General features: G+C 44.4%; 4 protein-coding genes across 5 annotated transcripts; all 4 read left to right on the forward strand.

The window, feature by feature from the left end:
• The first annotated feature begins 219 nt into the window (after positions 1 to 219).
• Positions 220 to 4,196, forward strand: LOC142999200 (coiled-coil domain-containing protein 40-like). Its single transcript, XM_076148619.1, has 11 exons — positions 220 to 237; positions 875 to 958; positions 1,119 to 1,338; positions 1,526 to 1,719; positions 1,780 to 1,902; positions 2,074 to 2,195; positions 2,475 to 2,718; positions 2,869 to 3,042; positions 3,155 to 3,400; positions 3,617 to 3,830; positions 3,925 to 4,196. The coding sequence occupies exons 1-11, from the start codon at positions 220 to 222 to the stop codon at positions 4,113 to 4,115; spliced, it is 1,830 nt and encodes a 609-aa protein (XP_076004734.1). The 3' UTR covers positions 4,116 to 4,196.
• On the forward strand, positions 4,145 to 5,993 carry LOC142999223 (coiled-coil domain-containing protein 40-like). Its single transcript, XM_076148654.1, has 5 exons — positions 4,145 to 4,287; positions 4,676 to 4,790; positions 4,947 to 5,135; positions 5,210 to 5,368; positions 5,698 to 5,993. The coding sequence occupies exons 1-5, from the start codon at positions 4,220 to 4,222 to the stop codon at positions 5,950 to 5,952; spliced, it is 786 nt and encodes a 261-aa protein (XP_076004769.1). The 5' UTR covers positions 4,145 to 4,219; the 3' UTR covers positions 5,953 to 5,993.
• Positions 5,994 to 6,559: 566 nt separating this feature from the next.
• Positions 6,560 to 12,890, forward strand: tomm70a (translocase of outer mitochondrial membrane 70 homolog A (S. cerevisiae)). The gene is made up of 12 exons (XM_076148621.1): positions 6,560 to 6,884; positions 7,774 to 7,947; positions 8,366 to 8,492; positions 8,599 to 8,708; positions 8,797 to 8,945; positions 9,730 to 9,937; positions 10,044 to 10,178; positions 10,306 to 10,413; positions 10,610 to 10,726; positions 10,875 to 10,972; positions 11,060 to 11,182; positions 11,263 to 12,890. The coding sequence occupies exons 1-12, from the start codon at positions 6,645 to 6,647 to the stop codon at positions 11,414 to 11,416; spliced, it is 1,743 nt and encodes a 580-aa protein (XP_076004736.1). The 5' UTR covers positions 6,560 to 6,644; the 3' UTR covers positions 11,417 to 12,890.
• A 1,369-nt stretch (positions 12,891 to 14,259) lies between these two features.
• tbc1d23 (TBC1 domain family, member 23) lies at positions 14,260 to 23,350 on the forward strand. 2 transcript variants are annotated; one of them, XM_076148607.1, is made up of 19 exons: positions 14,260 to 14,346; positions 15,103 to 15,214; positions 15,693 to 15,798; positions 16,552 to 16,756; positions 16,838 to 16,961; positions 17,063 to 17,187; positions 17,297 to 17,343; positions 17,429 to 17,532; positions 17,638 to 17,760; positions 17,858 to 17,950; positions 18,506 to 18,676; positions 18,762 to 18,804; positions 18,905 to 19,011; positions 19,117 to 19,259; positions 19,564 to 19,608; positions 20,358 to 20,446; positions 20,558 to 20,693; positions 20,908 to 21,102; positions 21,502 to 23,350. In XM_076148607.1, exons 1-19 carry the CDS (start codon positions 14,309 to 14,311, stop codon positions 21,584 to 21,586), a joined length of 2,091 nt encoding a protein of 696 aa, XP_076004722.1. In that variant the 5' UTR covers positions 14,260 to 14,308; the 3' UTR covers positions 21,587 to 23,350. The 2 variants fall into 2 exon arrangements, with proteins under 2 accessions (XP_076004722.1, XP_076004723.1); XM_076148608.1 differs by lacking the exon at positions 19,564 to 19,608.
• Positions 23,351 to 24,030: the final 680 nt, after the last annotated feature.

The following is a 24,030-nucleotide window of genomic DNA, read 5'->3' on the forward strand; positions in this document are numbered from 1 at the left end:
CTCGGTCCAAACCCACCGGGCGGAACCGCAATGTCACATCAGCTACGAAGCGATGGCAATGACGCAACCTGCGATGACCGCCCTGAATCTGAATTACCCGGGAGGCTATCATGACGTCATGGCTCTGCACAGGGACCTGGCGCGGAGGAAATGATATCATGATGGCACTTTGAGAGTATATCAACAGGAGCGGTGCGGTGGAGAGGAAAGGACGCAAAGATGGATTTCGATAACGAGGTAAGGATCAGGTGGAGATCAGGTTGTTGGGTGAACCCTGGCTGGGTCACCTGGGTGAGGAGGGGGTGTTATGATGGTGGAAGACCTGAAACCCCTCCTGAACCCATGGTTACAGATGCGGGTTGTAACTTATCGTGAGTCTGTTCTATCCTCTTATAGGTGTAAGATGTTCCTTCCATTTATGTCTTAATGTCCCAAATGCATGTATGAAGGAACCTCATGGCTCAGGTGGACTGGAGAAACATCCAGCCCTTTGGAATAGTTCATCATGGTTAACAGAAATAAAAAATAACCTTATTATACATTTGGAAATGTACATATGTAGTGTGTTATTTGCAATTGCAAACTAGTCTTAAGCCAACTACATTACATTACATTACGATCGTTTAGCAGACGCTTTTATCCAAAGCGACTTACAATAAGTGTGTTCAACAAAGGTAGATAAAAGAACTTCAGGTCACAAACTATTGTTTTCCAATAAATATACAGAGTCTATAAGAGTGTAAGAACAGATTCATCTGCTCCCAGTCATGTGCATCACAATCAATTCACACATAAACAATAAGTATCCTTTCAAATGTGCTGCTCCAGCTCCAGAACTTGTAATGTTATTGGTACCTTGTTTGTGTGCCGGCAGCCCACAATCATGATGGATCAGGGGAAGCTGAAGACCTTCCTGCTCAAACGCCTGGAGAGACTTGACGCTTCCATCGGGGATAAGGTCGTTTTCTCTTGTGTTTTCTCTCTCTCTTCTGTGTTGTCTTACATCTGTAAGCTGTTCTGTTTCACACAATCACTTTATATCAGATCAACATCACCGGCGCAACATGTGGCAAACATTAAGAAGCCTACATTCTTATAACCATCCCTGCTCTCTCCAGCTGGTCTTAGAGAAGCAAGATGCCATCCAGATGAAGGAGTTGGAAAAGGACATGATTGTAGTGCAGGACAACCTGATCAGAGTTCATGCCAAGCTGAAGGAGCGGGAGAAGGACAAGACACACCATGAAACCGGACGTCAGCAAGCACATGAAGAATTGGATGTAGCAAAGACCATGCATGCCATGATGACTGACAAGCTGAAGAAAGAAAAAGCTTATGGTGAGAGTCTGACTTACTGACTTGACTTATCTGTGTTGCTCCTGTGCCTGATCCTCAAATGTACTCATTTATTAAACTGAGAGTAGAATTTATACTCTATATATTGTAGAACAGTGCCATACCAGATCAAGGAGTTTTTCCAAAATAAGGAATACAGGCTGTTGACTGCTGTGCTTCCTTTCCTCAGTGTCTCACATGGAGACAAAGGTGGACCGGCTGTGGCAGAATCTTTTCTACACACAAAGTCTCAATGAAGATCTTCTTGCTAAGGGCAAAACCCTGAAGAACTTCAAAACCAAAGCAGGAGCTGATAAGATCCAGGCTGAAGCCGACAAGCTCAAACAGGTCGACAAGCTGAAGAACCAGAGAGCTTTCACATTGGTGGATAATTCACCTTAATTCATGTGCTGCCTTGGATTGAAAGTTTGCTTGTGCCATCAGGAATTATTTGTGAGTCGTCTGACAAGGGACCTGGAGAAAGTGGCCGAGCAGGCAGCCATGTATAAAGTCCATGCTGCTGCACAAGAGAGGCAGAAACAGGAACTCCAACAGGTCTTGGCTGAGGTAACTACAGCATTTATTCATCCCAAATGAAAGTTATGAAGTTACATTTAAGGGCAGATTGGATGTATACAAATACTTTTGACCACATTGTGACCTTTAATAGGACAAAGGACCTAGACTTCCTGTCATAACCAGATCAGTTGTGTGTCTTTCATCTGCGCCTGTGTGCAGACAGAGTCAGTGAAGGGGTCACTGGTGATGGAGTATAACCAACTGTTCCAGCAATGGAACCACAGTCTGATGGCTCTGAAGAAACAAGACGCGGCGTTCAATGACATACAGGAGGCTTTACGGTAAGAATGAGGCCAAAGAAAGGCTTCTTGTTAACATGGCTCTGATTCCTTTTAAATGTGTTATCATAAGTATTGTTAATGGGGGAATGAGCTGTGTTATTGTGAGATTTGTGTGATTATTGTATGGGTAACAGGCAACATCTGTATGTTCTGAACAACATGCCTTTCATCGGTATAACAGGGAAATACGTCTCTTTGAGTGCTCAGATGAGAGTTGAGTTGTAGTAGTACTGTATATCCAAAGACACAGCAGGACCTCACTCATCTAGTTTCCCCCAGCAATGCCACGGATCAGGCGACCACACTTAATATTGAGGTCGAAGGATACAAAAAAGCTATCAAGGTCGAGAAAGAGAAATACAAGACCCTGTTGGAGAAGCTGGAAAGGTCACGGCTGGACAATACCGTCTCTGAAACTCTGATGGAAGAGGCACTGGCCAAGCAAGCCGACCTGCAGCATCAGTACAGCACCTGCCTTCAAATTCTGCAGGACACAGAAAACACCTATAACAGACTCAAAAAGGTAACAGGAGATCAAGAGAGTTTATGTGTTGACAGCTCTGGAAAACCTTTAGAGAGTTGACCACTTACAATTACAATGACTGCTTTCTAAACTCATCACTATGCTCCCGTTTCTGTAATCACGGCAACTTCCCTGCATTCATTTCTGTAGCAAAGCAAAGCTCTTGAGGATGAAGTACTCAGTCGGAGGAGGCAGGTGGAGAGGGAGAGCGCAGAGCGTCTGGAGCTGGAAGGCAAGATCATCTCCCTGATGCAACAGAAGCTCATCCTCCAAAAGTCTTCCAAACAGCCTTACAACAACCTTGGTCCAGTCAAGAAGGAGAAGGTTAAGACAGGAGTTTGATTTTATGAACATTTTTCAAAGCTATCCTCCAAACTTTCAGTGCAGTATTTTAATCGAAGTGCACTCTTCTTCTTCTTCTTCTTCTTCTTCTTAGATCTCACTGTTGTGGCAGCTGGAGACAGAGTTGAAGTCACTTGGACAGGAGTGCAGTGAGACCGTCCAACATATTGACGGCCTGAAACGCAGCCAGGATGCTCTGGATCAGGACATCATCAAAAATGACAAGTTACTGGAAGCCAACCAGGGAACAATCAATGCCCTTCTCCTCAATATTAGGCAACACCATGCCCGCATCGACCTCAACAACAGAAGGATCCTGGAAATCAGAGAGAAAACTGGGGTGAGAATCAGCCAGTTTATTGTTCGTATAGAGGCCAGTGGCAGTAATATGTAAACGTACAACGATACCTTAATATATATATTGTATACCGTATAAATGTTGCAGGTTTCAGTTCAGGTGCCTTGATAAAAGATTTAGATTCAGTGATAAATGTTGCTTGCACTCACACTTCACAGTCACATGGAGCCTTTGTAATTTGTGTGCTTTCTTTCCCAGCGTGAGGTCCTGAACCCACTGCAGATTCAGGTAGACACATTAACTCAGGAGAGCGAGGAGCTGGCAGAGATCAACACCGAGAAGCGGCAGCTCTGGGAGAGACAGCAGGGGGTGCTGGTACAACTGGCCCAGCAGAAAAAGGCCAGCACAACAATCTTCCTGGACTTACAGACAAAGTACTGTGTCCTGAATCAGAGGAAGATCCGTGTGGAAAGTATGTAAACAGCACACACGCGCGCACACTAACCCTAACCCAGTCTTGTACTTCCACCATCATCACACTAACCCTCGCACTCCAACTCTACCAGGTCATATTGAAGTAGAGAACCGAGAGAAGGCCGAGCTGATGAGGTACATAAAGACGCTGATGGAAGACAGACTGAAGCTCAACACTCTGATGCACAAGAACACACGGCTGAGACAGGCCCTGGAGCTAGAGAATGCACTGAAGGAGACCAACAACCTCTACAAACTGAAGGCAGGACTCACATCTCATTAAATTGCTGTTTCTTGTGTCAATTTTAATATGCAATATTGTGTTTAGTGTGTCTTTAAATAACAATAATTGAATGACTTTAGGAGTCGGAGACAGAGCGTGTAGAGATGAAGATGAAACAGGAGGCGATCCAGGAGGAAAAGGAGATACTGAAGAGTTATCTAGCAGAGGCGGAGTGAGCTATACATTTACATTTAGAAACTTTTATCCAAAGTACATATGAGGTTTCTATACAACACAAGCAAAGATTTAGACTAGAGGGAACAAGAGTAAATGCCAAGAAGCTAAGCTCTAGTCAAATATAGTTTAATATTATATATCAATTTTCTTGTCTCTCTACTCTCAATAAGGGGATACAGTTGATATGACTATTCCTACTAATCTGCATGAAGAAGGTCATTTTCCAAGGATATTGACCCAAGAAATATGTCTAATTGCTACCTTTGTGTAATAATGAATGATAATGTTGATAATATTCACCTTGTAAAACAGTAAAATTCTAGTTATGTCTTAACATGGTGTGCACATCTTTCTACAAATGTGTTTGCATCTACATCCACCAGCATGCAGATTAAACTGTGGGAGAGCAAGATCCAGCTTTTAAGAGAGACTCGTGCAGCTGTGGACAGTGAAAGAGAAGACATCGACATGATGAAGGCTGCTGTGCATCAAAAGGAGGTAAATATTGTGCTGGATGTAGGAGTTCTTTCTGTGATTCTTCTTAGAGTTGGTAGTAACTTCAATCTTTATTTGATTTGCTCAGTGGGGGTATCGCTGATCTATGTGCACGTCTGTTAGTTTCTTTACGAATCCTCAGTGTTTTTGACCCTGCAGGTGCGGTTGAGCCAGCTGAACAGGCAGCAGGTGGATCTGCAGAGGGAATCTAGTGCAGCATTTGCCAGGAGAGAGTCAGTTTTGTTGTACAGGGATGTCATGGTTCACAACCTACGCAAACAAGCTAAAACGGAGGAGCAATGCTTCGCCATCATGGGTCTGAAGCGCCGGATCAAGGACACACGCAAGGTATGTGTGTTTGCTTTATGTATACCTCTACTATATGGTGATTGATGTCTTATGACTAGACTGTATGTCTCCAGGATGTGGTCGGATCTGGGAAGAAGATCACAGAGCTACAGGACAGCAAGGAGAGTCTGAGCAACAGTATTGAGGAGCAGAGGCAGCGGATAAATGAGCTGAGAGTGAGAAATGATTCCCTCGATGCTGAAACTATAAAACTCCAAAACGACAAAGACAGGGTGAGGAGCTCATGGGTTTGCTCTGCATTTCAGCTCATCAGTACATGCCACATGCTACAGGTTGGGTTGTGATTAAGAAATGTCAATATTCTGCTTTTAGCACTATAACAGGACGGTTGTGCACATGAGTAACTCTATACTGGAATCCAAGCCTCTGTCAAAATGAAAGCCTACATTCAGAGCTGTAATACTCATTCTTCTTGCCACTAACTGTGGTGGATAATGTACAACTTGAGGGTGTAAAACACCAGGAACCACTTTAAAAGTTAGTAGAATCAATAGTAGAGAATCACAAAATCACCTTCCTTCTTCCTTCCTGGCTCTTCTAGAACCTCTTCCTCCTGGTTGCGCTGCAGGCCCGGGCCAAGCAGCTGCAGATGGTTTGTGATGGAACATACCAAGTGCCCGGTGGTACCAACAGTGAGTCTGTGGATTCTGCTCTGCATCAACATCAGGAGTTTGTAGATGCTGCCAGCACTGTCCTGCAACATGTGTGTGATGAGTTCCCTCAGTACCGGGCGGTGCTCCGCAAGCCACTTCTAATGCTGGAAGCACAGCAGGAGCTGTCCAAAATGGAAGCCTGAGAAGCAAAGACATAGATCTGGATCCATGCTTTTGATGGAAATATGGCATGTAAACAATATAATCCTATTAAAGGCTCTGCAACAGTGGAATGATGTAGTATTTGTCTTGTGAAATTGTCAAATTCCCAGTAGAGAAATGAGTTTCTTTTAATCTTCATGTGTTGAGCTCACACCTGCCCTTTACATAGTTAGTTACAGAATGATTGATCTTGTAGACTTTTACACTTTTGAAGTTATTGATCATGTCCAATAGGTGGATCATAATTTCAACAATATTTAACTCCATCAGCACAAGACTAAGTTTAAATTTCACACTAATACTGAGATTAAGTACACACATGCGCACAGACAGCGCATGTACAGAGTATAACAAGTTCATCATCAGGGTATGAGGCATAATAAGGGCCTTTTGTGTGATATTCATTCTAAATCACCATATATTGCATATAGGATTGACATGCTTATGTGTGTTAGTATTGTTTCTTTAGGTTTTTGCAGCCTAAATCCCCCTCAGTTGTTTAGACTACAACACGTCGCTAATGTACTACACGTCCCATCAGCCCTTGCGTGTCCTCTGGTATCCCATGAGGCCTCGGTGTTGCTGTGACCTCTGTGAACACGGGAAGAAGAAACAGCGGCGCTCTTCTCCTCACGCTGCCTGCCGCAGGTTTTAGCAGTCTTGCTGGTTGAACATGGCTGCTTCTAAGCCGGTCGAGCCGCCGTCCGGGGCTGGACTACCCCGCTGGCAGTTGGCACTGATGGTCGGAGCTCCCATAGTACTCGGTGTGGGAGCCGTTTACCTGTGGAACCGCAGCAAGACGAAGGAAAGCCGAGAAAAGGGGAACGGGGAGAGGAAAACTCCAGAAGGCAGCGCGAGCCCCGTGCAGGGCCAAGATGGACCGGTTGAGACTGACCGAGAGCCGGAGATCACGGTAACGTCCCCGCGGCCCGGAGACGCGCTAATGCACGGCGGACACCAAATTAGTCTGTTTGACGTTAGTGTGGAACAAAGCGTCATTACTGTAAATGTGTCATTGGCGGTAACGTTCTCTCAAGGACGCTAGAGTTGATACGTGCAGCTCGGCTGTTAGCCTCCGCGGGATTAGCCTGCTAGCATGCTACCGAGTGATACAACATTAGCAGGTTAGCTAGAAGGAGCCCGTGTGTCGTACAGACCGAAACCAGGTGAGAGGGGATCAGGTTGAAACGAAACAGCTGAACTACCCGCGGTTATATGATCACAGAGCTGTCTTGTGTTTACAGTTAGTTTGATTATTATAAAGCAGAAGCTAGGTGACACAGGCCGGAGGGGGCGGGGCGGCTTCTCTTATCTAGAAGGATTAAATAGTAAAAAGTAGATTTCACCACAGGTACAGATACTGTGCAGCATGCGTCTAACATGTGTGATCAGACTCACACACGTCATTATAAAGCCTTAGTGCTGCTTCAGAATACATACCAGCTTCTAATCTGTGGCAGTTTATTGTGTGTCATTATGTGTGTTATCATCTATGGTCGGCATGAGTATGATTCGTTTCTGCCGCTGTTGTGTGTATTTATGTTTATTTGGATTCCTGCTGATTAGAAAGTGTGTGTCTTCCTGAAACCACTCCACTGACAGATTATATCTCCACAAAGTGAATGTTAATGCATGACGAGTGCTGTTGTAACTTTGAGTATGATGTGATTGTCTTCAAATCATTGTAAACCCTTCTATAATGTATGGATTGGGGTAAATAACAGGATCCTTTAGTCCTTGCAGATCACTTGCAAATGCTTTTGCTGGGTGAAATACAAACATGTGTTCTGTCTCTCTCTTAGAGCCCTTTGGATCGAGCCCAAGCCGCCAAAAACAGGGGAAACAAGTACTTCAAGGCCGCCAAGTATGAGAACGCCATCCAGTGCTACACAGAGGCCATCGCTCTCTGTCCCACAGAGCAGAAGTCTGATCTGTCAACGTTTTACCAGAACAGAGCCGCAGCCTTCGAACAGCAGGTCAGTACTGTCTTCAAAGACAAGGAGAAGTGAAATCAAATATAATGAATAAATCACCAGTTGATATTTGACAAGGTTTAAGTTATTCATGCAGCCTTCCCTTCACTCAGACTCATTAATCAGTGACGCTTCTCAAACAAGTTTACAGTCAGGCTAAAGTAATAAAGGTCAGTTTGACAGTCTGTCCACCCTCTGCCTTCAGTGTAGTGTGATGCAAGTGTGATATCAAGTCTACATCTTGTAAAGCTTGGTAATACTGTCATAATGTAGAGCATCTCCAAGGTTACACTTATTGTTATGCTGGTTAACTGCAGTTTGGCATAAGGACAGCTTTTCATGGCTCAGTGCATGAGAAGTTATGTTGAAACAGATGTTTGACCCTCACAGTCAGGTAACCGGTCTGCCACTCTAATTTCAGATGAAATGGACAGAAGTGGTCCAGGACTGCTCTAATGCTGTGAAGCTCAACCCACGCTACATCAAGGCCCTCTTCAGGAGGGCCAAGGCCCTGGAGAAACTAGACAACAGAAAGGAGTGTCTAGAGGGTGAGTGTGTAAAGTGTTGACTTCATCTTTGGTTTATCTTAAACTGTGATCTTCTGTTGTTGTTGCTGCAGTGAGGGTTATAGTTCTGTCCCTTTGTGTCACGCAGATGTCACAGCAGTGTGTATTCTGGAGGCCTTTCAGAATCAACAAAGCATGCTGCTAGCCGACAGGGTGCTGAAGCAACTGGGGAAAGAGAAGGCCAAAGATAAATACAAGGTATCTGTATGCTTAGAGACATGGTTTGGGTTTATATACCTAAAGACTTCACACTAGCCTTCTAACCTTAACTCCCCCTCTTCTCTAGAACCGTGAGCCCATGATGCCGTCCCCTCAGTTCATCAAGTCCTACTTTAGCTCATTCACCGATGACATCATCTCCCAGCCACTGCAGAAGGGAGAGAAGAAGGATGAAGACAAGGATAATGAAGGCGAGGCGGCAGAAGTCACAGAGAGGTCAGAGAATAACCGCTTATCACTTTGATTTTTATTTCTATTGTTTGCAAAATAGCCAGCTTGCAAGTATGGGAGAACAATAACTGGGGAGAAGTGCAGAATGATTTAGAGTTGCTCAGTAATCTCTAATAGTCTGTGCTTGGTGTGAATCTGCTGACGTTTGTGAACTTTGAAGTATTAGAAGTGAAATGCAATCAGAAAGCCTTTAGTTGTGCTCAGTTTGTGTGAAATCAGCATCAGGAGGAAAAAGAGCAAACACATTTATATTATTCAGAATGGCTCGACACAAAACCCCTCAATACACATCTGTGAAGATTCTGAAAGCATTATGTCTTTAACATTACAGTATGTGTGCAAAGTATGTGGAACATCAAACCAAGCTGTCAGTTACTCATCTGTCCACATGCTGTGAAGTCCAAGCTGCTGACAGTGAGCACCAGTCTGCCTGCAGCCTGTGGGGTCAGAGCTGCACTGTGACAGTTCACAACACCCCCCCTGTTAGAATCCTCTGAGGGCCAGCCTGTGACACTTTGAAGCACGTTTATTCAAATTGACGCTTCAAATTGATTGAAGCGTGTGGCGTTTGCTTCTAAGCTTTGTACGCTGGTTGATGTTACTGCGTCCAAACCAATCAAGGATCGTTTGTGAACATTATTCCTTAAATCAGAACAAAGCAAACAAACTACAGGTTTGAATACAGCCTTAGAGTGAGATCTGTGTGTAAAAGCTTGAATCAGTTTTAAATCAACACATGTTCTGATCTTGTCTCTCTTTATCTCATTAGCTCTGGTTACCTGAAGGCTAAACAGTACATGGAGGAGGAGAACTACGACAAGATAATCAGTGAGTGCACCAAGGAGATCGACTCCACTGGCCGTTACACTGCAGAGGCCCTTCTGCTGCGCGCTACGTTCTACCTGCTCATTGGAAATGCTACTGCTGCCCAGCCTGATCTGGACCGGGTAATCAACATGCAGGGGGCGAGTGTGAAGGTACGGACTCTCATTACAGAGCCTCTTTGATGTGATGAGCATGCCAGTGAGAGATGCATGTCAACGTTCTCACCGTCTCCCTCCCTTCCTCTCCCCTCTTCCTCAGCTCCGGGCCAATGCGTTGATCAAGCGTGGAAGCATGTACATGCAGCAGCAGCAGCCTCTGCTCTCCACACAAGATTTCAATATGGCAGCAGAGATCGACACGCGCAACCCGGATGTCTATCACCACAGGGGGCAGGTAGGAGTCTGCTGGGCTCTGCGGCCCTGTTTCAATTGTCTCATCAGTTGTTGTTCGGTGTGGAGATGAAGGTGTTGATGAGACGCAGCTTCCTCATAACGACTCTGTACTCTGTGTTGCCTCTCAGCTGAAGATCCTGCTGGACCAGGTCGATGAGGCAGTGGGAGACTTTGACGAGTGCATTGTGCTCAGGCCTGACTCAGCGCTGGCCCAGGCCCAGAAATGCTTTGCTCTTGTAAGTAACCAAAGTCTGCAGATGGCTTTCCTGAAATCATCTTCGGTTAAAAGATGACTTCTCTGTGTAGCATGGCATTGAATTTTGAACTGAAATTTCCCTTTGATTTTGTCCTTGTGCGTGTAAGAGTCATATATTTGTTTCCAATAAGATCAAGATCATCTGCTGAGTTTGTTTTGTCTCTTCTGTTCTTCAGTACAGGCAAGCATATACTGGAAACAACCCTTCACAAGTTCAGACGGCCATGGACGGCTTTGAGGATGTCATCAGAAGATTTCCAAAGTGTGCTGAGGGCTATGCTCTCTATGCTCAGGTACCCATGTCTGATCTGTGTGTCCAGTAAACTGTAATTTCGTTGTAAAACAGTCATAGTTCATATAGTTCATTCGCACAGAGTTGAATAGAAGGTTTAAGCTCCATTCGTTGTGACATAACACACAATTTCCTTGTGTTCCTGTCAGGCTTTGACTGATCAGCAGCAGTTTGGAAAAGCAGATGAGATGTATGATCAGTGTATTGACCTGGAACCAGACAATGCTACCACATATGTTCACAAGGGGTAAGTGTTGGTGTAATGTTTAAATATCATGTCTGATTCACATGAGTAACCTGGGTAACAGTTTGTAATCAATCAGTCTCTGTCCAGTTTGTTGCAGCTTCAGTGGAAACAGGACCTTGACTTGGGTCTCGACCTCATCAGTAAGGCCATCGAGATTGACAACAAATGTGACTTTGCTTATGAAACCATGGGAACCATTGAAGTTCAGAGGTGAGATCAGCAATTTAACCTCCAAACCGCTCATTTGTCTGACTGTAAGGCATGGAATAACCAGACAATCTTTTTTTCAGGGGCAATCTGGACAAGGCAATAGAAATGTTCAACAAGGCCATCAATCTGGCTAAGTCAGAGATGGAGATGGCTCATTTGTACTCATTATGCGATGCAGCATATGCCCAGACAGAAGTGGCCAGGAAGTACGGGCTGAAACCTCCAACGCTGTAATTTCTCTGCCAATCAGCTGCCAGTCTTCATTGCTTAACCTAACTCTGTTCAAACTGCAAGTGGTTGAGTTCTTTTGTTTTGTAAAAAAATAAATAAAGAAGCACTGACTCATGAGATAAACAAGAAAAAGCCCTGGATATACAGTATATCGTGTTTACGTCACATTCTAGGGGTTTGCTACTTTGGAGAAATGACTTTATATTCTAAACTATGCCATGGCTGTGATCCATGTCTCTGGTTGACGTGGTAACGAAAGGCTTTAACAACACAGCTTTTTGTTTCACTCATTAGAATCAGAAAGCGACCCCTTTTTAATATTCAAGTTTCTTGAGAACTAGATTGTCACCTAGAGAGAAAACAAACGTACATGAATGTCCATGTATACATCTGTCCACTAGTAATGCATAAGAAAAGAGAAGTGTGATGTGCTCAGTCTGTTGAACCTATTACTGACTAATGCTTTGACACAACAGAGAATACTGTGAGAGCTTTATATCTGTTCAGTTCACTTTGTTAATTTATGTTGATCTTAAGTGTTTTGTCCCGCTACTTCCATATTGTAACATACATTACTTCATCCAAATGCAAGAATACACCCATAGTCAAATGTAATGTTGTGTGTGTAATGCTGGAACTGATGGTGAGGGAAAGAGGGCACAAGAGGCTTGTTTAGGAATTCACCTTTTTTTGTATGAGCATTGCCTGTTTTCTTTTTCTATGCTATGTGCAGCATGTTCTCATAATGGATCAATGTAAATGCAACGCTCGTACTAATGTCAAAACCTGAAATGTACATTAGAGAAACTTTGGGCAAAATATGAAAACTTACTCTTAATTTTTGCTTGTTTTTTTTTGTTTTTTTATCATGTTTTTGAATTCCCTCTAGTGTCCGATATGGGGAAGCTTTTGCGATTCAGTGTTTCCTTGTCCATCTTGTCCACTTTGTATTTTATTGTGATTTGTTTTTTCATAGTCCATTCTGTTTCCTCTTCATTCAGACTTGTTTTATTTGTCTGAGCCCTTCATCACAAATAATAATTTCTCACAAACCAACCAAGCCTTATTGTTTCCATATCCTCCATAGTGCATGATATGGCTCTCAAGCTCTTTGCAGTGTTCTGGGTGGAATCTTCCATCCCTGAGGAGTGTTGGTATATTTTGCGCATTTTCATTTTTACAGGCAACCATTCACTTAAATTCTGTCTCACTGATCTCACTATGGTCTTTGAGTGTTTGGTTGTGCAGTTTGTGCATTCCAACTGATGCTGGTGTGGACTACTCAACAAAAATTACACTATCTGAAAATTTGTGGAACAGTTAAATTTGTTGAATTGCATGTTGCCCTTCAGCAGATCTGATGTAAGTTATTAAATTATATTGACTGTTGAGAAAGGCTGGCATTCTTGATCTAAGATGTATATCAAGACCAAAGTGAAAGAAATAAGAATTAATAAAGTTATTCCTAGAAATCGTTCATCTTTGTAAGTGTGTTGTGCCTCTACATCCCTGGATTCAGCACTAATGCACAGAGACCTGCTCACTGAAACTACAGGGCAACAACAATACTTATCATTCATGTTTCAGAGACACTGGGTGCTCATTATTACAATAATTATTGATTATCGGTGGTGGCGCCCTTCTTATAGGCGCGGCTGCAGGTGGAGAGGGGCGGTACACTCACTCTGGGAGTTACGGTTGTGTTAATAAACAAGCGTATCTCTGGCAGGCGGCGTGCAGGGGCGTCGCAGTCACAGGCGGGCGGGACACCGGGACACCTCAGGATGGACACTCAGTTCCGCTCACCTGAATTCCTGCAAGATCCAAAGTCTAATTAACAAAGGAATATAATGTTATTAGTTGAAACAGTAAATGAATGATTGATAGGATATGATATGATATGATATGATACTCACAGGGCTGTATACTGCTGCACCTGCACACCTGAGTGGATCTTTAGCGCCATCTGCATATTAACACTGTAACTGATATAAATCTGTGTTTTCAGCCTTTGCACCACCAATTCACGCAAAACTGCAATCTGTAATCTGTAATGATCTGAGTTTGTAGTACATCTAACTTCTTGAGATTTGATTCTGCTGATGGCACGCAGGTGGACGTGCTTGCAATCCGCCTCTTTCTACACGTATACTGTATATGGGTATAGGATTGCAGGGGCATTCTGGGAATTGAAGTTTTCTTACCTACCCATGCAATAGCTAGTTAACTGAAGAAAAGCGGACTATTAGGTGCTCAGTCACTTTATTATAACGAAAAGCCAAGGTAGACCCACAATGTTATCACGAAGGGTTGAAGATAACATTGTTTGAGAATTACAAATCTTCTTATAATCCAACTGAAGTGAGCCAAATGTAGAGTTGGCTTTAGGGCACAAAATGTACCAAGTGACCACTTAATGGAGTAATAATAAAATACTGAATCTAATACCAAGGAGACTTCTTTAGGACACAAAATTCAGTTTATAACTTTACTAGTCTTCTCTTGGGACTTGATACTTACAACCTGTGACTTATATATATATATATATATATATATATATATATATATATATATATATATATATATATATATATATATATATATATATATATATATATATATATATATATATATATATATATATATATATATATATATATATATATATATATATATATATATATAAATATAATGACTTGCTCACATCTTTGTTCTTCATCCTTCCTCACAGCTCAGTGTGTTAATGACTGGACAGCACGTCAGTCAGTCATTGCTTTGGTTGCCCCTGGAGACCTACGAAAAATAATAACGCCAGGTATCCTCACCATTGATGACAGGTTTGTGCGACACTTCCACACTGTTGACGGCATTTTGACGTGTCCCGTCAACACAACAATGGCGGACGCCGCGGACGAAGCTATTCAGGGAAGCTGGTGGGTTTATTTGTTAAGGACCTAAATGTGTTTGCTGTCTGTCTGCGTCATTTAAAGCTTTAATGTTGGCCAGCTTACGGGTGCGTGTTGGAGTTAAAGCGGCTCAGTTAATGAAGGTTTCAGGTTTACGCTCATGTTACTCCGCAGATGTTAGCGGCTACCGAGCCGCAGCTAGCCAGCTAATGAATACTGTCTGCTAAGGTGGCGTTTATTCTCCCACACACTCAGACAAACACACACAAGAAAGACATTTAATTATAGTATTTAACACTCATCACACACAAACTCGCACTACCAAGTTGCCGGCATGTCCTGTTAGCCAACAAGCTACTAGCTGACTAACGAGTATTTAACTCTTCAAGCAGAATGACCGACAGACAGACAGACAGACAGAACTGAGGCATACAAATTAAAGAACCTTAATTACACCATGACATTTATTTCTTTTGTAAGTCATGGTTTCTATAAATTCAATTGATTTAATTCATTAGAATGTGTCAAAGCGAATCTGACAGCTAATCACAACTCTCATCACACAAGACTACACAATACCGTCGGTGTGTAACAAGTGAGCATGTACGGCATTCAGTATTGATCATATGTATTGTGTTCGTAAGTTATCGATGATAAGAGATAATAGAAGGTAATGAAGTCTAAACTTTAAATGCTCTGGGAATGATGGAGACATGTTTGCTTTCATTTCTTAAAACATTGTGTGAGCCGTCTAACACACTGCTGGGCCTTCCTCCTCTTCAGGGACCAGGATCTAGCCGAGGCTCTGGACTCTGGCAGCTCTGACATGGAGACTGAGAGAGGCCTGGTTCAGGTCGACCAGCCTCCAGTCCAGCACAGGGCCAAGCTGTGGAAGGTGAGGGCGTTCACTCGGGCATTTGGCTCTAGACTCTAAACAATCAGGTGAAATGAATATGAATCTGAATCAGCCCAGCTTGTGTTATTAGACAAGGTTGTTACATAGATAAGCAGAAGCAAACAGACTGGAAAGGCAGCATCTCTTATAAGTTGCAGTGAAGGTTTGACAGCCAACACCCGACAACTCATCACCTACAGTGCAAGGTTAACTATTCAAGCGTGCCAAGGTACAAAGGTTGCGCCTGTGTCGGTCTTTGTTTTGATCAATCAGAACCTCTGATTAATGCTCCATACCTTAGTTCTGTTCTAGAATCTAGATCTTGTGCTGCTAGGCCTCTGATCCATTTAGACTAGTTTGTCTTCATTTTCAACATTGTTTTGTAACCACAGAGTCAAACCACAGTCCGAGTCTTTGCTCTGTGGAGAGTGTGAGGCCTTCACCGCTCTGTCCGCTCTGTCTCCTTGTGTATCTGCAGATCGCTCTGAATGTGTCTGGTAAAGGGGACAGTCTGTCTCCCTGGGACGGTGTGCTGGACCTGCCAGAACAGACCCTCATTCACAACCGCAGCCAGCAGCTGATCGGTGAGTAAATGCATTCGCCTCTCATTCCTTTGTCACGGTCACTCAGTCGTGGCTGAAGGATCCTGTTTGAAACGGGAAGTAGTAATGGAAAAGTAACAGAACGCTCATGAGCGGTGCTGTTATTGTTTTGAACCAAAGGAGACATTAACTTTGGATTATGTAGTGCTGCTGGGACTGAAACCAGATGCTGAGAGGATTGTGTTTGCCATGGTTACCTCACTGCCTCACTCACTCTGTCCCTCAGTCTGTCCTGTCCTGCTCTCTGGATCATCAGCTTGATTACATTTGTGCTTAAAGGAAAACCTAACTCACGAAATCTAACACTTCAATGCTGATATAATATTATGGAAGCATTTGAATAGAAAAGTAAAGCATTTCTACTCTGAGAGGTCTGACAGTGCGCCTGAGGGAAGGACGGGGGTCCGGGCCTCAAACTGCCTCTGAAGCAGATCCTCATTGTTTCAGAGGATCAAATGATTCTCCATTATTCCGCTCGTGTGTCTTTGAAATGGCTAAAAATAGGAAGCCTTCCATGGAGGCCGAGGCTCAGCAATAAGGAGAAGTGAAAATAAGAAGTGAATGAATTTGTGAACAACATGGCTGCCTGGTTTCTTTCATTTTCTTTTGGATCATAGTGCAGTGCTTATCACTTTTGTTATGCCGTCCACTTCCTCCTCGTAATCTAATTGCATTAAGTAGTCCCAGATGATATCTTTGGTAAAGGAGCATCTGGTGTGTGTGTGTGTGTTGTAGATCAGCTGGGCGTGACGGAGGAGGAGAGCAGTGATCTGGTGTCTGACGTTGAGTCGGTCATCACTTTCTACTGTAAGTCCCGCAACATAACCTTCACCCCCGAGCTGAGCTGGCCTCACCTGCTCAAACCGCTCCTGGGGCTCCGCCTCCCCCGCAGCGACCTCTACAACTGCTTCTATGCTATCATGAACAAATACATCCCCAGGTGAGCAGCATCAGCACAGCTCTTCATTACGCTCACAGAGAGACACAGACATCTGAGCCCTGTCCATCATGTCCATTTCAGGGACTGTGTTCCAAAAGGCCGGCCCTTCCACCTCTACAGACTGCTGCTCCAGTATCACGAGCCGGAGCTCTGCTCCTTCCTGGACACCAAGAAAATCACACCTGACTCTTACGCCATCAACTGGGTTTGATTACTTTCTTTGCTCATCCATTATTGACAGTCACCTTTGATGTGTCCGTCTGGTGATCTTGGTAGATAAACATCTGCTGTCTCTGTCCTCTTCAGCTGGGCAGTCTGTTCTCCAGCCACACCCTTCCTGACGTCACACAGGCATTGTGGGATACATACCTCCAACAGGCCGATCCCTTCTTCATATACTTCCTCATGCTCATCATCCTCGTCAATGCCAAGTAAGTAACTGAAGGTGAAACCTGCAGAGGGAAGTGGTGCTTTAGATTAGATTGTTCTGTGACTGTTCTAAGTGTAGATTTAATTAGTGTTTGCTCTGTTTCCCCTCAGAGAAACCATCCTCACACAGGAAGCAGACAGCAAAGAGGACATCGTCAGTAAGTAGCTTCCTGTTTATTGATTGAGTGATTTGCTCGTGGTCACATTAAACCCTGGTGTCTAAGACGGCTTTATGTTCCACAGAAATGCTGGAAACTTCTCCTTCTCTTCTGGAATTGGAGGATATTGAAGACTTGTTGTCTCTGGCCCAGTATTACCAAAGCAAGACCCCTCTGTCACTCAGAAAGGTGAGACACACAGAGTATCAGTCAGTCAGATGAAAGGATCTAAAGAAGAGAACCTACTGACAGGAAACATTGCTGTGTCTCCCTCTGCTCTCTCTGTCCCGGTAGATGAACCAGTATCTTTTTGGCAGTAGCCTGGTGGCTCTGAAAGAAGATGACATGGACCTGAGTCAGGCACTGTGTCTGCCAGTGTCTGTCCCTGAGATCCTGCAGGCCAACCACATGCAGCAGGTCAGCACACACAGCTCACTGTTACACCATGATGAAGAGGATAAGAGACAAGAGAAGACGGTGTGTGTTGATTCTGTTTTTGTCTTTCTCACTGCAGGAGGGAGTTCGCTTCTTTGTGGTGGATTGTCGGCCTGCTGAACAGTACAACGCTGGACATCTGTCCACAGCCTTCCACCTGGACTCTGACCTTGTGAGTGTGTGACAGCATGACAGCATGTTCTGAGGACATTCTCAGGAATACATGCATTTCTTAAGTAGCACGTCCGATGTTTGCAGCATTTGTTTAGATTCAGGCCGTTCATCCAAAGGTCCATGATGACCCAGTGTACCCCAAACAAAGAGAAAGAAGCACATAACAACAACAAGACAACATTAGTCTTACAAGGAAGGCACAACAGTATGAGCAGTAATGTTAGCCGTTTGTTTGCTGCAGGTTCATGTAAATCATCTCTGTATTGAGTGTGGGCCCATTGAAATGACATTTAAACGGTTCAAGTTATCAGTGTTTGTTTATGTAAATCATGGTTATGTGATCCAAGTGATTTAACTTTAATTTAAGTGTGGAGAAGTTGTTACCGCGTTGTTTTGATTTCCGTTATGAACCGGTCTGATCGGGGCAGATGAGTGTTCCTGGGAGGCCCTAGTCTGGTGTCTTTCACACAGTTAGTCATTGATGTTCATGGATTTCCAGGACATGTAGGTATTAGTGAAATGATTATTGATGTCTTTCCTCTCTGGTCCACAGATGCTCCAGAACCCGTCTGAGTTCTCCCTCTCAGTGAAGTCCCTGCTGGAGGCTCAGAAACAGTCTCTGGAGTCCGGCTCCATCGCCAGCGGAGAGCATCTGTGCTTCATGGGCAGTGGGAGGGAGGAGGAGGACATGTACATGAACATGGTGCTGGCTCACTTCCTCCAGGTGAGAGAGGGGAGCTGAAGATGTGTTGTATGATCTGATAGCACATGTATGTACGTGTTCCTAAACAAAGGCTTTGTTTTGACAGAAAAACAAAGAATATGTCAGCATAGCAAAAGGAGGCTTCATGGGTGAGTGGGTGAAGGCTGAGACACATGGAGCGGATGGGAACTAAAGAACTGTAAACTCATTGAGGTGTGTGTGTGTGTGTGTGTGTGTGTTTGGTCGTAGCTCTCCAGAAGCATTTGGTTGACATGAACGTTGAGGGTCTGGACTCGTCGTATGTCCACTGGATCGTGAGCACATCAGGATCTCACAGCAGCCTGAGCTCTGCTGACGTAAGTGGAACCCTAACCAGGATCACTGATGCAGCTGTCTGTCTGTCTGTCTGTCTGTCTGTCTGTCTGTCTGTCTGCTAATGAACCCCCCTTCTCTACTCACAGGGAGAATCCTTGAGCAGCCCTGGAGACAGTAAAGGTGTCAAGTCTCTAGTCAACAAAATGACCTTTGCTCTCAAGTCCAAGTCGGTAAACGTAAAGGAAAAGATGATCAGCTTCATAGAGAATACCTCCACCCCAGCAGACAGGTGAGGAGCTAGTTTAACATGTTGTCACCTCTTTGTCTAACATGATAACACACACACATACATCCAGACCTTCAGTAGAGTGCAACACACACAAGAATCCCCCTTCATATCAACACACTGACCTGCTACAGTCTCAGCCTCCACCCTGGTACCCACAATGCAACAGCCTGCTCTCCTTTAATGGTTGATGAAGTCTAAAGCAGCAGTTGGGTGTTGATACTCTATTTAGTTTGCTTGTTGTTGTTGTGTATCTGAAGCTTAACTGATCTCTTCCCTTCATCGTGCCTTATTTATTCTATGATAGAATATCTTTCAATCTGCCCTGGCCAGAGAAGGCGATCCCAGATCGGTAAGACTTCTCTACCATCAAGCTCAGCTGTCTGTCACCAGCATGCCCACTGGCTGTTGACCAACCTCTTGTCCCGTGGGATCTTAGGAGCCTGTGTCACATCAGTGCATGCTTAGTGTCAGCATCTGTGCCAACACTCCTCACTCACAGAATAACAGCTCCCACCCACATCAGGGGCTCGGCCCAGGGAAACATCTACGATACCTTCATGCTTCCACTAACAACATTGAACACCGCTGTTTAGTTCCTCCATTAGAGCCGCCGCGGTCCTTTTCTACAAGCATCCAGTCATCTCTACATTCACAAGTCACTCGACCCCTCCCCTCCTTTCTTTCCAGTCTGAGTCACCGAGGCTTCTTAGAGAGAATAGTTTAATAGTCTAAGTTTCACTGCTGTTTGCTTGGAGTTGCATTTCCAGTCTCTTGTCTGTCCATTCCATTCTGACTGAGATGATAGCCAGGGCTGAGGACATACACACTCTCCCTCTAAGATGTGCTCCTGCCCTGAATATCATACAACTAATCTGTATTCTGTCTCATTTAACCCACGTCTCTGTATTTAACAGCGGTAGTGGGCTTTCTAGTGTAGAAGTGGAGCAGCACTGGAGGCCTTCATGCCATCGCTATCTGTGTGACCTCACTTTGTATTTAATGTGACTTTTCGTGGCAGGCATTGGTGTGTTTTAAGTCTCACACATCCTTACGTCTTGTAACGAGGCACAGTTAAACCCATCTGCTCTTCATCTGCAGGCATGTGAGCAGCAGCGACCGTGTGGGCAAACCGTACCGTGGCGTGAAGCCTGTGTTCAGTATCGGAGACGAAGAGGAGTACGACACAGGTCAGCTCAGACCGGACACACAGGCCAGAGTCATGGGACAAGCTTTTACTTTGAAATAACACTTCAGTATCTGGCTTTATAACCAAGCTGAACCATCACATGTCTCCCCAGATGAGATTGACAGCTCATCCATGTCAGATGATGACAGGAAGGAGATCGTCAACATACAGACGTGGATAAACAAACCAGACGTTAAGCATCACATTCCATGCAATGAGGTGAAAGAGACGGGTCACATGTTCCCCAGGTGAGTGTCAGCGTTAGGACTTCCTGTCTGAGCTCAGTCTTCATCCCCAGGTTCAACATAAACCCTCATAGTTGATTTCAGTCCTTGTTAAACTTCCAGGGACCGTTACATTGAAGTATTTTATATATTTAGTAGCGACTAGCTTGTGTCGTATCTTAAACATGCATTGTAAAACATTCAAAGTCCCTGAATCTAACCCATGGTTTGTTTCCAGTCACTTGCTGATCACAGCGTCTCACATGTACTGCCTGAGGGAGATCGCCTCACGGAAAGGTTTCTCCTACATCCAGTCCAGACAGGCACTCAACTCTGTGGTGAAGATCACCTCCAAGAAGAAGCACCCGGAACTCATTACATTCAAGTTTGGCACCAACAACTCGGCTGGAGTGGAGATCTCTGCAGTAGAGAGGTGCGTTAGTTCTCTGCAGACATCAGGTTATTACTTCAGAAGTACACAGAGGCCAAATCACGTGTCATTTTAAGTCCTAGGAGCTAGATTGTGATGTCATTGGTCTGTCTTGTTTAATGAAAGCTTGCAGTGTCTGTATGATTACACCTCACATGTAATCAATTCAATAATAAGTGATTAATTTCCTTTAATTCCAGGTAAGTTTGACTGATTAGAATCCAATAGAATATTTTCCTAAACACACTACCTTTATCTAATGAAGGTGTCATGAACGTTGTGACCTCTTGGAGGCGCTGTTGTAGCAAGATTTCCCTAAGAATGTAATCCAAATGCATTCTGACACAGCAGATGTGGCTCCTAACCACCCCTCTCTCCTGCCCTCCCTCCCTCCCCCCTCAGGTATTTGATACCCAATGCGGGCGACGCTACCAAGGTCATCAAGCAGCAGATCATGAAGGTTCTGGACGCTCTGGAGAGCTCGTAAAGGGAGACGGGTCGTCACAGCTTCCCGTGATGAAAACCGTCAGAAGAGTGAAACATCGTCCCGCTCTCCCTCGGCTGTCCTCCCTCCCGGACAGATCCGGTCCAGTGTTGACTGTGACTCCCTGTTTGTCTGTGTCTGACATAGGGACACACCACTGACTGCAGACCTGTGGGACAGGTCATGTGTGTGTGAAATACTTAGGTGCTCCATAGTCATCCGTTTCTCTCACACTCGGCTTAGAATTCTGATTATATGTGCGTTTTGTTTCTTTCCTAACACGGTGTCTCATTACAGTACAGGTTCCCTCTAGCCTTAACGTTGTGTACCGATCAGTGACGAACCTGTTCAATCATTCCCCCCACACGTCCGTCATCCCAGTGCACCGTCTCTCCCTTTTAGACTCCGGCGTCTACATTTGGACCGAAGCCTGGACAGTATTGCAGTTCCAGCATGTCTAAATGTTCCTCTCCTTCACTCTCAGTCTTGTGTGTGAGTGTGAGCGCTGAGATTAGACGCCTCTGTTTCATGTTGAACGCTCTGATGTTCAGGATGAGAGCATGAGTCACACACTGCCGACTCTAACTAAAGATGCACATCCCACAGAGCAGTGCTGGCACATGACCTCTTCCTCACAGAGACGGCGGGTTTTGATACATTTTTTTCAGCAGGCAGCCTTAAATAGAAATGATTTGAGGGTGTTTATAAGTTATATAGTGTATATAATGTGTAAACTGCTCTATATCGGCACAGATCTTTGCTTTGTCATTATGAACGCATATCCTGATTAGTTAGAATGTGCAGTGAAAACTTAACTGAAGTCCACGTCTCTCTCCAGTAAACTTCCCTCTCTGCAGGATCCTGTATTCCCTGCTTGTGTCCGGCTCTCACTGCAGCCTGGTGTAGCGCTCGGTTTGTACATAACCCCTCTGGACTACATGACCCCTCTGGACTACAGGAGGCGTGTTGAGTGTAGCCACCAAGAGCCCGAGCACCTCTGTATTTCTCCTCCAGACTCAGTATATGATTGACACGCCTCAGTTACACAGATGTTCCAGCTGACAAAGTCGACTCTCTGATAGACGCTGCATCAGAGTTTCACCAAACTGACTCATTTCTACCTGTTGACTTTGGTTTGCACGGTTTAGGCATGGCCTTAGAAGGAGTAAGGGGTCAGATAGATGTTACTTATAGATCCATACCTTCAGAGCACTTGCTTGTCTGTCATATTTGTCTCCAGCAGCTTTGGTTTTGTCCTCTGCTTTGCTCTCCACTGTTGCCTTTGGCCGCACGTCTGTAGTGTGCGACGTTTCAGAGGCTGCTTCTTCTAGCTTTGCGCTCTTTCTTTTTGCTTCTTATTGGGTTTAGGGTTTGGGCTCCTGAGTGTAGGCAAGCAAGCAAAGTACTGACAACAAACCCCTCCAGATGGTGTTTAAACCTTTCTTCCTCCTCAAACAGAATAACAAGGCACACAGGTGCAGCATGGGTAAACGTCAGAACTTGAAAGTTGACTAATGAATCTGGTGTTCTCCTCCATTCTGCCATGACATTCCTCTGTAATCCATATGCACTGTACTGTCACTCTGTGTGTCTCCTTTCTCAGTATTTGATTGAATGGAACATCCTTGATTGGGAGTCTTAACATTACTGGCAGACGATGGAACCACTATTCAAAAAGCAACAAGTATCCTGTCTCATCTGCACCTTACTGTACTGCTATGATTTTCTAAGGATTTCTGTTTTTAATAAATGGAAATGACTCGACTGCATCTTTGTGGATACTTTAGTCTGTTTACCTCCACTCAGCTGCGACTCCAGACTGTGTGACCTGTGTGCAGCCGACTCCTCCAGGCTCCACAAAGAGTCTCAGCTCTGTCGCCTCCCTGCCTGATCTCTTGGCCTTGACCCACCTCTCAGTCAGAAGCATCAGTTCATGGCTCCATAAGAGGCTGATGATGGACAGGTTGTGACACGCCAACAGACTTCATGACTTCACGATGTCATCATTCAGGTTTGGCATGTTCAGACATCAGCTCAGTCACAGTCTTGTTCAATGATTCATAATCAGCCTTCTGATCTTTACACATCAGGCTGTGAATGTAAACAGAATTCCATTATTTAGGTCCCGTTTGGTTGGTTTAAAGGGTTAACCTGGTCTGGTTTGCCTGTCAGGAGGTTTCTCTGGCCCCCCTGTGTGAGTCAGGACCTGAACCTCTGGTCTGATTCATCAACTAATCAAAACAAATTCATCAAAATAGAACGACATTTTGTTAATATTTCAAACTAATTCGCTTCCGTATTTTTTATCTTACTCTTCATCTTCTTATCTTATTTTACAGATCAGCGAAGTCTTAAGCTCTCTCTTTTTCATGAAAGTACTTAATTCCCTTCATAAAGAGAAAGGAGTCGCACTCTGACTGATTGGCTGCAGAGGAGACGCCTCCTGT

Source organism: Genypterus blacodes, unplaced genomic scaffold (assembly GCF_046128005.1).
Source record: "Genypterus blacodes isolate CSIRO-AG114 ecotype Tasmania unplaced genomic scaffold, CSIRO-AGI_Gbla_v1 ptg000041l_1, whole genome shotgun sequence".
NCBI classification, from domain to species: domain Eukaryota; kingdom Metazoa; phylum Chordata; class Actinopteri; order Ophidiiformes; family Ophidiidae; genus Genypterus; species Genypterus blacodes.

Bases quoted from the DNA above. Each gene is read 5' to 3' on its own strand.
- LOC142999223 (XM_076148654.1), top strand. From the start codon at position 4,220: ATGAAGATGAAACAGGAGGCGATCCAGGAGGAAAAGGAGATACTGAAG. The intron at 5,136-5,209 runs GTATGTGTGTTT...GTATGTCTCCAG, and splicing joins GGATCAAGGACACACGCAAG to GATGTGGTCGGATCTGGGAA. The intron at 5,369-5,697 runs GTGAGGAGCTCA...TGGCTCTTCTAG, and splicing joins TCCAAAACGACAAAGACAGG to AACCTCTTCCTCCTGGTTGC.
- tbc1d23 (XM_076148607.1), top strand. From the start codon at position 14,309: ATGGCGGACGCCGCGGACGAAGCTATTCAGGGAAGCTG. The intron at 14,347-15,102 runs GTGGGTTTATTT...CCTCCTCTTCAG, and splicing joins GAAGCTATTCAGGGAAGCTG to GGACCAGGATCTAGCCGAGG. The intron at 17,951-18,505 runs GTGAGTGTGTGA...TCTGGTCCACAG, and splicing joins TCCACCTGGACTCTGACCTT to ATGCTCCAGAACCCGTCTGA.
- tomm70a (XM_076148621.1), top strand. From the start codon at position 6,645: ATGGCTGCTTCTAAGCCGGTCGAGCCGCCGTCCGGGGCTGGACTACCC. The intron at 7,948-8,365 runs GTCAGTACTGTC...CTCTAATTTCAG, and splicing joins CCGCAGCCTTCGAACAGCAG to ATGAAATGGACAGAAGTGGT. The intron at 8,946-9,729 runs GTCAGAGAATAA...TTATCTCATTAG, and splicing joins GCGGCAGAAGTCACAGAGAG to CTCTGGTTACCTGAAGGCTA.
- LOC142999200 (XM_076148619.1), top strand. The intron at 1,903-2,073 runs GTAACTACAGCA...GCCTGTGTGCAG, and splicing joins TCCAACAGGTCTTGGCTGAG to ACAGAGTCAGTGAAGGGGTC. The intron at 3,401-3,616 runs GTGAGAATCAGC...TTTCTTTCCCAG, and splicing joins AAATCAGAGAGAAAACTGGG to CGTGAGGTCCTGAACCCACT.